Source organism: Colobus angolensis, unplaced genomic scaffold (genome assembly GCF_000951035.1).
Source record: "Colobus angolensis palliatus isolate OR3802 unplaced genomic scaffold, Cang.pa_1.0 Scaffold19, whole genome shotgun sequence".
In the NCBI taxonomy this organism is placed as follows: Eukaryota; Metazoa; Chordata; class Mammalia; order Primates; family Cercopithecidae; genus Colobus; species Colobus angolensis.
In genome coordinates this window covers 8,347,129-8,359,798 of record NW_012115043.1, presented here as the reverse complement: position 1 = coordinate 8,359,798, position 12,670 = coordinate 8,347,129, and the positions used below count along the sequence as shown (strand labels likewise).

At 41.7% G+C, this 12,670-nt stretch overlaps 1 protein-coding gene across 1 annotated transcript in view; it reads left to right on the top strand.

The window, feature by feature from the left end:
* The window catches only part of APH1B (APH1B gamma secretase subunit), a gene marked incomplete at its 5' end in the record, with an annotated part of 32,610 nt that extends 20,417 nt beyond the window's left edge, over positions 1-12,193 (top strand). Inside the window, 2 exons of the mRNA XM_011940433.1 lie at positions 6,603-6,730; positions 8,690-12,193. Coding sequence (XP_011795823.1) covers positions 6,603-6,730; positions 8,690-8,857 — 296 coding nt within the window. The remainder of the gene's footprint in view (positions 1-6,602; positions 6,731-8,689) is intronic.
* Between the last annotated feature and the right edge of the window lie 477 nt (positions 12,194-12,670).

Here is a 12,670-nt window from a genome sequence, read left to right as displayed (position 1 = left end):
AATGTCTACAGACATTGACATATTCCCCCTATGGGCCAAATCATCCCAGTTGAAAATCACTACTGAGTTAAAGCAGATTTGGATTCAGTTTAAGAAGGAACTTTCTCATGGTGGCCATTTAATGAAGCGAGATTGGAAGTATGTGAAGTGGACCATGTGGGTTTTCTTCATTGCGTAGAGGATGGTATCAGATGATTTCTAGCAAACCTCCGAAGGTGGACTCCACAGCGATGAGCTAGTTTGAGGAGAGTGTTTCATCATTCTTCAGCATTTTCTAGGGGGACTTTAAACATTAAAATAATATCTTAGAGAAGGTTATTTGATTAGTAATCTATATCTATATTACAATAAATCAGGCCACGGAATTCTCTTACATTCTTTAAAACAAAAATGTTAAGTTAAATCCCCGTTAGGGAAAGTCATTTTCAAAAGCATTCGTTCAGCTCTGGGGCCCGACTCCCACTCGTGCCAGCTGACTGGGGGTTCTCTCAAGAGTCTAGAGAGTTTCTGTGGCCAGGATGGATGAAGGAGCGTCTCCTGCTTCACAGAACCCTGAAGCCCCTGACCTTTCTCCTACTTAGAAAAAGAAGCCAAAAGCCCATTGATCTTCGCATCCTGCCTCTGGGCAGCTGCGGCTGAGCTTTGGCCTTGGAAGTCCTCCTTTGACTGTGGCTGCCACCACCCAGCAGCAGCCTTTGGCTGGCTTTGACCTAGTTAAAGATCCCCTGCCGGTGTTAGGGAAGCCAGGCGATGGTAATTTCTGTGCTGGCAGGAAGCCAGTATTAGACACAATTGCTGTCATAGGCCATTAGCTTTGCAAGGACAGAAAAATAGGTATCCGGAATGAGGGAAAGGAACACGTGTGAAAATGAGGGTACTTATGAATCTGTGTGTTAGAACATTTGGGGTGTATTCAGGAAGGGTGAAAGAGCCAAATAGTAAATGTTGTTTCTTTTCTTTTTTTTTTTTGAGACGGAGTCTCTCTGTCACCCAGGCTGGAATGATGCAGTGGTGCCATCTCGGCTCACTGCAACCTCTGCCTCCTGGCTCAAGCGATTCTCCTGCCTCAGCATCCCGAGTAGCTGGGACTACAGGTGTGTGCCACCACGCCTGGCTAATTTTTTGTATTTTTAGGGGAGGAGGGGTTTCACCATGTTAGCCAGGATGGTCTTGATCTCCTGACCGGGTGATCCGCCTACCTCAGCCTCCCAGGCGTGAGCCACCACGTCCTCGGCTGTAAAAGCTGTTTCTTGAAGATAACACTGAAACATTTTGCTTAGAAATAGGTTAGAAATATTCATTCCCAAGACACTTTGACTTGGAAGATTATTAGAAGAGGAAGTCCGTTATCAACTAGGCAGCTACACTTGTCACAAACTGATATACAGTACTGGTTAGAATTATTCCACTTTCTGACTAATGTATTACAACATTAAAAATTATGGAAGCTCCTTTTATTAATCTGGGTTATAAACTAATGTTGATATTCTTATGATTAACTTAGGGAAGTTTTTTTTGGCTTAAGAATATGAGAACAGGCCGGGCATTATGGCTCAAGCCTGTAATCCCAGCACTTTGTGAAGCTGAGGTGGGCAGATTGCCTGAACCCAGGAGTTTGAGACCAGCCTGGGCAACATGGCAAAACCCTGTCTCTACTTAAAACAGAAAAAAAGTAGTCAGGCCTGGTGGGGCACACCTGTAGTCCCAGCTACTCAGGAGGCTGAGGTGGGAGGATTACCTGAGCCCTGAGAGGTCGAGGCTGTAGTGAGCTATGATCGCACCATTGCACTCCAGTCTGGGTGACAGAGTTGAGACCCTGTCTCAGAAAAAAACAAACAAACAAAAAGAATATTAGAACAAAGCAAATTTGGGGGTTAGATTTACTGAAGGACTTTTAGAGTTTTATATTTAGGAATGTTAACCGAGAAAGGTTTAGTAATTAAAAGGTTGTACTCTAGAGATACTGTTAGCAGATTTTCATTACTAGCTGAAATTTGTTCCATTTACTAATGAGAAGGGTTTAAATAGGATGTATGTAGCTGTAGCCACATGTATGTGGCAGAATAATGCAGATCTCCAGGTCTGTTTCTGTTGGACCTCTTAACCAACTGCAGAGGGAAGAAGGAGCAATCCCAACATTCTAACATAGCACACTGTGATAGTAAAGGCTGTGATGACCATCAGAACCACCCAGAAGTAAGTGCTGGCTGCATAAATGAGTCGAGTATGAACATAGCACAATATTTTAATACATGTCCAAGGGATCTCCTCTAGATATTGTGTTAATAAAATGGTGAACTGAAAGGATGGGGAAAGGTTCTATGAGACTGTGTCGTGCGTTGTAATAGTCCCAGTGGCTAGAAAGTGCTTGGCCCATACTGGCCACTGCGTACATACTTGTTATGTGGATTGATGAAAGAGGGGAGGAAGAAAATAAATGTAAGAGTAATACAAAGTCAGAGGAAGAAATAATCTGCAAGAATGAAGAGAAATGCATTTTTGTTTTTATTTTTTATTTATTTTTTTGAGAGAGGGTCTAGCATTTCACCCAGGCTGGAGTGCAGTGACACGATCATGTAGCCTCCACCTCCCTGGGCTCAGGTAATCCTCCCACATCAGCCTCCTGAGTAGCTGAGACTATAGCCGCACACCATCACACCTGGCTAATTTTTGTTTGTCGTAGAGACAGGGTCTCCTTACGTTGCCCAGGCTGATCTCAAACTCCTGGGCTCAAGTGGTCCGCCCACCTCAGCCTCCCACGTGCTGGGATTATAGGCGTAAGCCACTGTGCCTGGCCAGGAATGCATTTTTAATACATAGTCAAGTACCCAGGAGACTTGGATAATGTGGTCATTGCTGGCTGCTGTCTCACTTTCCCACCTGATAGTACATCTCACTGAGAATCCTGGCTTATTCGTCTTTGAATCTGTAGACCATAGCACATGGTAGCTACCACGTATTAAAAAGTTGTAGTTTGCCAAGCACTATTTTTCCTTGTAACAGCCCTATGTGGTATTATCCCCATTTTAAAAATAAAGGAAATGGAAGCTCAGAGAGGTTAAATAGCTTGTCAAAGCCACACAGTGGAGCTGGGATTCTAACTCAGAACCGTCTGACTCTAAAGATAATATATGTAATCTTCAGACCAGGCTGTCTAGGTGCTCAGCAGATGTGTGTTGAATGTTAAAAAAAAAAAAAAAGGAGAAGGATAGGTGTTAGGAAAGAATTTACTGAGGAAAGGTGGCATTTGTAGTGGATCATAAATAAAAGTAAGATTCAGATGTGGTGAAATGGGGAGGGGTGGTGCTGAGGGGCAGAGTCTTCAGACAAAAGGGATAATCTATTTAAAAGAAAAAAGAAAACCAGAGGTATAGACAGAGTGAAGAAGAGTTCTGGTTTTCCTCCATAGGATGCAGTTGAAGATAGTAGAGAATATGGTGTCAAGGTAATTGGGGTGTAGATTGTAGAGGTCCTTGAATGCTAGTCTGAGATGTATGGACTGGACTTTGGAGGCAAAGTCAATCCATCAGACTTCTTAGTATTACTAGAAGGACCAAAAAATATGGACCTAGAATTTGGAAGAAAGGTCAGGGCTAATGATGTCTTGATGATGCTTGCCTAAAACTCACAGTAATGCTCTTTTGGACAAGAATAGACTGAAAATTCTGTAAATGAGAGCGTTTTTATTGTTGTTGTTGTTTTGTTTTGTTTTTGAGACGGAGTTTTGCCCTGTCACCCAGGCTGGAGTGCAGTGGCACTATCTCAGCTCACTGCAAGCTCCGCCTCCCGGGTTCACACCATTCTCCTGCCTCAGCCTCCTGAGTAGCTAGGACTACAGGCACCCGCCACCATACCCAGCTAATTTTTTGTTTTTTTAGTAGAGACGGGGTTTCACCATGTTAGCTAGGATGGTCTCTATATCCTGACCTCGTGATCCACCCGCCTCAGCCTCTCAAAGTGCTGGGATTACAGGTGTGAGCCACCCCGCCCGGCCCATGAGAGCATTTTTAAATGAACCGTAGGCCTTGACTATAGGAGCATAATTGTGTCTCAGTGTCACTGGTAAACACTTCTTTCCCCACTCTGTATTGGTCACAAAGAAAGAACATCCAATTGGAAAAGGCAATCAGGTTTTATTCCCTGGCCAGAGAATAGAGAAGGTGAGCTCTTGTGCTAAATGTACTTTCTCCCCAAGCAATGGAAGTCATAGGGGGAGTAGATGTGGGGTGGGAAAGGAATGTTAGCATGTGCGGGATGGGACTCCGGATGTGAAGGTGCCATTCATGAACATACGCCTTCATATATTACATGTACACGAAGTGGCAGGGATTTTCCTTCAGGGGAGGGAGTTTTAGCATTGTAAAGATATGCTGATCATCTAAAGGCAAATAGGAGTCACCTGTTCCAGTTTGTGCTGGTTTTGGGAGGTCTTCCTCTGGTATCTGGTCAGGGGTCAAGAAGCTCTGGTGCCATCTTGCGCCATCTCGTTTCTTTAAGCAGCTGAGCCTACAGATAAAGGAACTAAAGAAAAACAGTTTAAAAAAAAATAACAAAAACTAAGGACTTTTCCAGTTATTTCATCAAGGCTGCCCTGGTAACATCAATATTCAGAAAGAATGGCAAACATAAGCTGCCAAACAGATGACACCTTAATGGTGTCATTGCTTTTTCTTGACATTTGTCATCTAGACTCTGAAAAACCCTTAGAGTATGAATACTTTATAATTTTTTTTAAAAATCAGTGTTTCCATTTGTGTCAGTTTCTGCCTTGATCTTTTCTGACACAAAGACTTTAAAACCTAAACTGCACTCCTGGGCATCTTCAGCGGTCTCAGCTCTCCGCCATCACCAAGCATCTGTCTCCAGGAAGCCTTCCCTTTCCAGGGTCATCACGGGGATTAAAACACATCGCTTTAGCTTCATCTGCCATAGCGTCAAAACTTTGGAAACTATTTCTCTTCTACTTTAGTTAAAATATCTACCACCGTTTACTGAAATGATTACACTTTTACACCAGATGTAACAGCTTTCTGTCCTCTAATCACAAGTTACGTCTTTAAATATTGTTTTGCATGTTTTAGAATTCCTATCAATGAACTAATACGCATTTATTCCACAACACGGTTTTCTTTTCTACATAACATTAGATTCTTGAGATCATTTGTATTGTAGACCGTATAGTATTCCATTGTGTGACTAGAGCGTGATTTATTTACGCATTCTGGTAATGATGGACATATTTCATTATTACAGACAGTGCTGACTTAAACTTATATATGCTTCTTGTGCAGATGTGTACGTTTCTGTAGAGCCATGACTCGGAAACGCCCACGTCTCAGAATCACCTGCAGGGCTGTTTAAACATGGATTGCTGGGCTCCCACCCCATTGTTTCTGATTCAGGAAGTATGGGGTGGGTCCCCGTAATTTGGATTCCTCACAAGTTCCCAGGTGCAGGTGATCTATTAATTTCAGAACTAATAGCTTCAGAGTGTAGCTCTAGCTGCAGAATTGCTGGAGTGAAATAGGGAATGCAAATTCCACTTTAATTTGTGATGCTAGACTGTTTTCCTATCAGCAGTATGAAACAGAGTGTCAGACTTGAATTTTTGCCAATCTGGTGGGTGTTAATGGTTTCTTATTAAGTGGCTGAAAGAGGAAATCTAGGTGCCTTTTTGTTTTCCATGTTAAACTTCGCAGAATTTATAGGGCTTGCCCACTTTAAATAAAGACTGTTATCCAGCACACAGGATACACAAACAACACACACACGGAGATAGTGTTCCCCAGAAGAAACCTGGTAGTGCTCATCAAGTTCAGTGCCAGTTGCTTAAGAAGCATCGTAGATAATTACTGTGATTTTAAATATTTTTCTTTTCTTTCTTTTTTTTTGCTCTGTTGCCCAGGCTGGAGTACAGTGGCATGATCTCGGCTCACTGCAACCTCCGCCTCCCGGGTTCAGTTCTCCTGCCTCAGCCTCCCAGATAGCTGGGATTACAGGCATGTGCCACCACGCCTGGTTAATTTTTGTATTTTTAGTAGAGATGGGGGGGTTTCACCACTTTGGCCAGGCTGGTCTCGAACTCCTGACCTCAGGTGATCTGCCTGCCTCAGCCTCCCAAAGTGCTGGGATTACAGACTTGAGCCACAGTGCCTGGCCATGATTTTAATATTTTTCCATTGGCCTTTTTCAAAAGGATCCGAGGGAAAATTCCACTTTAGTGAGGAGTCTTGTTTAAACAGAAGATACTCCTTTTCATTAATGTCTCTCTTTACTCATGCAGAAGGCTCATTGGGAAAAAGCGGGCTGGACATCACAATAATTTTATTGCATTCCTCAGGGAAGCTGCCCGAAAGCCAGATCTCAGTTGACCTTTTATTGAACAGGTTTACATTCTAGATGAGAAGCTGTAGCAGTCAGTCCCCTGTTCCGCAGTGTTGCTTTTTGAGTGGGCAAACGTGTGTCAAGGCCCTGTTTCTGTCAGGAGGTGTTAAACTTTCTCACTGAGGTGTGGTGGACGCCCTGAGAGTTCATGCACATGCCAGGGCCCTCAGTGGCTCTGATGTCTGTAGAGGTGACACTAATGGTTGGCTGTCTTTCAGCTTTCATGACGCTGGTCATCATCTTGCTACATGTGTTCTGGGGCATTGTATTTTTTGATGGCTGTGAGAAGAAAAAGTGGTGCCTCCTCCTTATAGTTCTCCTGACCCATCTGCTGGTGTCAGCCCAGGTGAGTGTTGCCGCCGTGCTCAGACTATATTTTGGAACTCAAGTCTGTGTATCTAAAATGGTAAATTCTACTCTAGATGAAATACACGCTCATGAGAACATGAGGAAATTCAGAAAAGCTGTTTAAGGGAATGAATGAGTCATCTCAGTCTTACCACAGAAAGACCACCACTATTCATTTTTTGGTGGGTCTTATTAAAAGATTTTTTCCCCTGCTGTTTATTTGCAGTGATGTGTCTCTCCCTAACCTAGGTCAGTTTGGAAAACTGTTCGTTCTCTGTGACAGCTGCATGGAAAAGTTGCATATTCCAGACTCGGCACCATCACTGGACCTTATTCCTAGCTCTCGTATAACACATGTCCTTGGCTAGCATATTTTGTTTAGTAGAGTTTTTATCTCTCTCTCTTTCTAATGAGAGTTTGATAATCAAGGATAGGGCCTTATCTTATCAGTCTTTGTATCCTCAATTCGTGGCACATAGTAGGTGGCCAATAAATGTTGGTGAATATTGAAGAGTTGATACTATTCTTTTTAACGATTAAAAGGAAAGAACCTGGTGGTGGTGTAAGTCAGCACTGTGGTCACCCTTAGTGGGGACAGTGACTGCTGGTGGAACAGGGAGGCTCCTGGGGGCTGAGAGGGTTTTGATTTTCATTTAGGTGCTAGTTACACAGGTGTGTTCACACCATAAAAATAAGGTTGAGCAAGTCTTCAGATGTTTATTGGTCATTCCGATAATTCTTTTTGAAGTGCCTGTTCAAATCCTGTGTCTATCTGTTGGATTATCTTTTTCTTTTTGATTTTTATGAGTTCTTTATGTTTTCTGTAAAAAAAAATCTTTTGTCAGATGTGTGTATTGCAAATAACTTCTATGACGTGGTTTGTCTTTACATTCTCTTAATGTCTTTTGATGAACAAAAGTTCTTAATTTTATATAGTCTAATCAATTTTTCTCTTTATGGTTTTACTTTTTGAGCTTTTTAATAACTGTTAACCTAGCTGAATTTTAAGTTTTAAAATGTGTTCTATTTTTCTCATTTTGGGGTTGTAATTTTCTACTGCAATCATGTACTGCTTTTGTAATTGTTTAAAAGAGGAAATGTTTTTAAAGAAGAAAAGAACAATACAAAAGAGTGTAGCACTCTGTAAAGTGAATTAAAATTCAGTGGATTTGAGGTATAGAATTATTGTGAAGAATAATCTAGAAAATGCTCAATGCCTGCCATGCCCACAGACGCTTCTTGAGAAGAGCAGTCTTTCTGCATGAGGTGCTACCTGTAAAATCTACCACTTTCTTGGGGCCTTCTTTGACTGCCCTAAAGAGATCACCTTGTTTTTACCCATCCTAGCCTCATCTCAATTATAATTATGCTGTCCTAGCATTCATCACAATTTGTAACTAATTCTTTCTTCATTCGTTTCCTGCCTCCCTTACTAGTACAGAACCTCCATTAGGATAGAGACTTTGGTCTCCCCAAGGTGTACCCAATACCTCTCAGCATTCCATTAGTGTTCTTTAAATGAATACACTTTTGGAACCCACAGCAACTGTGCAGCTGAAAAAGACTCTATTCCCTCATGTTCCCTTGAGTACTAAGGATTCATACTCAAGTAATTTGAACTTGTCTCACTTTCTTGCAAATTCTAAGAACCAATTTCACACAAAAAGGAATAGAAACTAGTTATATGACATGCATCTTGTATTGTATATTCCGTTAGGTTCTGCCTAATGACTGCCTTCTAGGGTTACCGTTTGAATACAGCAAAACACAGGACCTGCAGTGTCTGTTGACCAGCTTAGTTCTACATGCCTCGGGGCCTTAACACATGACACACATCATATATTTGGTGAAACCCACCCAAGTTCTTGAAAGTATTCCATGCTTCCCTTCATCTTTGGTTATTCATGTTTAGTAAGTTTGCTGTTATTACCCAAGCTGATTTATTTTTCTTTTGCAGACCTTCATAAGTTCTTATTATGGAATAAACCTGGTGTCGGCATTTATAATCCTGGTGCTCATGGGCACCTGGGCATTCTTTGTTGCGGGAGGCAGCTGCCGAAGCCTGAAACTCTGCCTCCTCTGCCAAGACAAGGACTTTCTTCTTTACAACCAGCGCTCAAGATAACCTCTGGGAACCAGCACTTCCCAAACTGCAGACTCCATCTTTAGAGGAAGCACAACTGTGCCTTTTTCTAAAAATCCCTTTTTTTCTGGTGGAATTGAGAAAGAAATAAAACTATCCAGATACGAGTTCCATTCCCTTGGCTTTCCCACAGCTGCTCTCCGAAAGGGATGCCTCAGTGGGGTGCGTCCTGGCTGCACGAGAATCACCTGGGACAATGTAAAGCCTACTGATTCTGGTCTCCACCTTCTGGAGCTAATTGGCCTGGGCACGTGGTGAGTTTTAAAAGCTTCCCAGGTGATTCTGATGTGCAGCCAGGTAGAGACCCACTGGTTTGGTATCCAAATAGGAGCTTCCTGAGAACACCGTAAGTGGACGAGAATCTGGTGTTTAACTGTCTCCCAACTTAACTTGTGCTGAGCAAGTAAGTATCTGAATGTCAAATCCTGGCTGTCTTTTGTCTTTCTAAGTTCCGAAGTCACAGAAGGCTAAAGGGCTATAACCCCTGTTCACCGTTTTCATGTACTTCACCATCTTAGGAGAGCACGGTAGGCTGGGCTTCTAAATGCAATAATAAATTACATTAACTATGATAATTTAGCCAAAGTAAGATACTGATTAAGCCGTATTTTTCTGAAGTTCTTCCATTCTAGGTTTTGCTTTTCTGAGGCATTACATTGTGAGTATAGATTGCATTTTGTTAACTAAAAATGACTGTTTTCTGACTTCCTTGGGAAGGTATTTTACAATCAGGAATTTTTATACAATGTCTGTAAGCCTGTTTAAAGCTTTCCATGGGCTCTGCCCCAAGGCCGTTGGCTGCAGCGTTCACCATCTGAATGCCAGTTGCTGGGCTAGTTGAGGTGAAGTGCATTGTTTTATCTCTGAGCAGCTGTGCAGGGAGCTGAGCGATGTGCCCTGGGACAGACTTCACTGGAGCTGGTGGAAGTATAACCAGAAGCACGAGGAAATGAGCCAAAAGGGTGGTGTTGACGCTTTTCATTGCTCCTGTGATACTAACAGCACTTTCACCCAAATGGTTTAATGTAAAACTGGAACTAGATCTTAAACTGTCAAATCTCACTATTGCATAATCCATATGGTCTTTAGATCTAGTCAATGTCTCTGGGTTTTGGTAGCAGATACAGCGTTCCCTTTTCAGGAATACCCAAGGTGTTCTTTCAGCTTCCAAACAGGCGCTTTGATTTCCTTTATAAAGGGAAAATGCGGGCAAATCATGCCTTTACAATTAGAGATCGTTCCCAGTTGATGTCTTTTGGGGAGCTGGTGGCGTGAAATGCAAATGACCTGCACATTAAAGTCATGTCTCAGTGAATACCATGCATGCAGTACAACATTCAAAAGAGGAGCAGCAATCCTGAGGGGCTAGGGGAGTGACAGCGGCAGGACAGATGGGCGGGTTTGACAGATTGTGATGGGAAGAAGAATGATCATGTTTAAAACAAACATGGTCAGTGTTTTGGGCTAGCCACACATCATTCCAGAGACCAAAACCTTATGAGTTAGACCTTTATTGGTATCAGTGAACCCCCATGTTTAAAATATTAGAATGTTTAGAGAGAAAATAGAGATAATAGAAGAGGAAGGCTCCCAGCAATGTTGTAAACAGTCTGATAGGCAATTGTGGTTATTCCCCTAAAGTTTACTTCAGCACTACCACTAGTGCTTCTGCTGGAGTTTGCATTTTTCCAGCTTTATACAAGATTTTCCTTTGACTGGAAGAGTCAAGGATATGCAGACTCAACAGTGACATTTATTGTGCAACATCAAGGGGAATAAGATACTCATCAAACTGGGATTATTCTTATCAAAACATGGTCTTCTTTGAATAAGAAAAATACATAGTTGATTATTATGGACTTAAAACTGTTAAATGGATATTCTGATAAAATATTTGCTGATTTGTAGAGTGTGGAAAATCTGAGAATATTAGCTTCACTCATCTGGAGCTTTGAGGATGTTGTACTGTACGCTGATAGATTCATATTAACTAAAACTAGATATTGTAAAATCTCATTTATAAAAACTCACATGAGAAGAAAATTTTCTTTGATGGTGAGACTGTTGTCTTAGTTCAGGAAATTATTTAATAATCCTTTGTTACCTGTGAATGAAGGAACTTTGTAATTCTGATTTCTCCTAAAACATGAGCCTTTCCAGAGTCAGCTTAGACACTGTTGTTGCAAATAGCCATGCTTTGCCTTATGCCAAGGAGGCCTAGAGGGAGGGCGTAGTTTTCCTCTGTTGCTGTGTGTATATTGAAATGCTTTTTTTTTCTTTTTTTTTTTTTGGCATTTGTTATCTATAATGAGCTTTCTGAGCCCTGATAATAAGTGAGACAAACAGGAGGTATTGATGTTATACACTCCCTTCCATTCAGGATTTTCTGCTTGGAGGGAAATGTGGATATAGTTAAAGTTGACCTTGGAGAATTGTGAATATTGTTGCAATTCTTGAATATATTACCATGTGAATAATAGAAACTGTGTTGCTCTCTAAGCTATATTTATTTTTAATGCATTTGAATTACTAGTTATAACTGGAGAAGTTTTGTTACCTCTATCCTGGCCTGCCTGACTGGCAGGATAATAGCAGCCTCTTTTAGAGCATCTTAATGAAAACATGGCTGAAAGGAATCAGTGATGATATCTGCAGACTGCATAGAAAATGGCTTTCGTTCCCAGTGTTAACGTTTTATCCTCAATCACATTTCAGTGTTTGCGGAGGGTGGCAGATTCACACCGGAAGCATTAGGTGTTCGTATCTATAGCATGGAGGCAGAATAAGCAGCTGTGACAGAAGCTTCTTCCTACCTAGTACTCCTCCCATTCACCTCAACCCAGCCCCAGAGAGGCATTAGCATTCAGTGTGGGCCCTGGGGCAGCCCTGAAGCCTGGCTGGGCCACCAGACGGGGGCAACCTGTGATGGGCGCCAGTGGCCTAATTCCGGGGAAGAGTTCCCGGAGGGTGTTGGCTGTTTTTGTTAGCTCAGTTTTTTTCTGGGCTCCACCATTCCTAACTCCAGGTAGACAAGATAGACGTCACACACAACAATTTTTAAAGTATTTTGCTTAGTGCATTTTGTTTATGATTGAAATGTTTGTTTCTTATTTAATAGGCTTTTTACACCATTCTATTAAATTTTAGTGTTTAGAAGAGGCAGGTACTGTCACTATGTAAAATATGTAATATTTTATATGTTATACCATGTCATATATACTTGCAATATCAGACCTTGCATTCAGTATGCAATGCAGTTGACTCTTTGCAGACCTGCATTTTTCGGTGAACAATAAAAAGATTGTCTGGCACTCTTCATTTCCTGTGTTTCCTGTTCTGTGGAATGGTGTATCCTTTAGTATCTGTTACTACCGTGTTTTGTCTCCTTATGAAACTTGGATGTACATTCTGTTGTTTATGACTGATCAGAGACATTTTTAAAAGAGGAATTCTTTATCTGATTTAAAAGTCCTAAGGCTTATTTCATATCTGTGTGTTTAGGAACAGTTTGGTGCAGAGCATTTCCTTGAGGTATCTTAAACTAAGTCGGGGGAATCCTCAAAGATCCTGGAAGCTTGCTTTGCAAAATCTCCTAATTGTAAAATGGTGAATTTAAAGATTGTTGCATAATAGTGACTGAGGATTGGAATCTGGTGAAGAGGAGAGTACAATTTAGCTTTTCCCTGGTGATTCTGAGTAGCCTAGAGAGTCCTTTTCTGTTTCTTTCCCTTGGCGAGGAGGCAGTACAACTAAAGGGCTGAGCTTGGCCCTCGCCATCAGACAGGATACATAGGG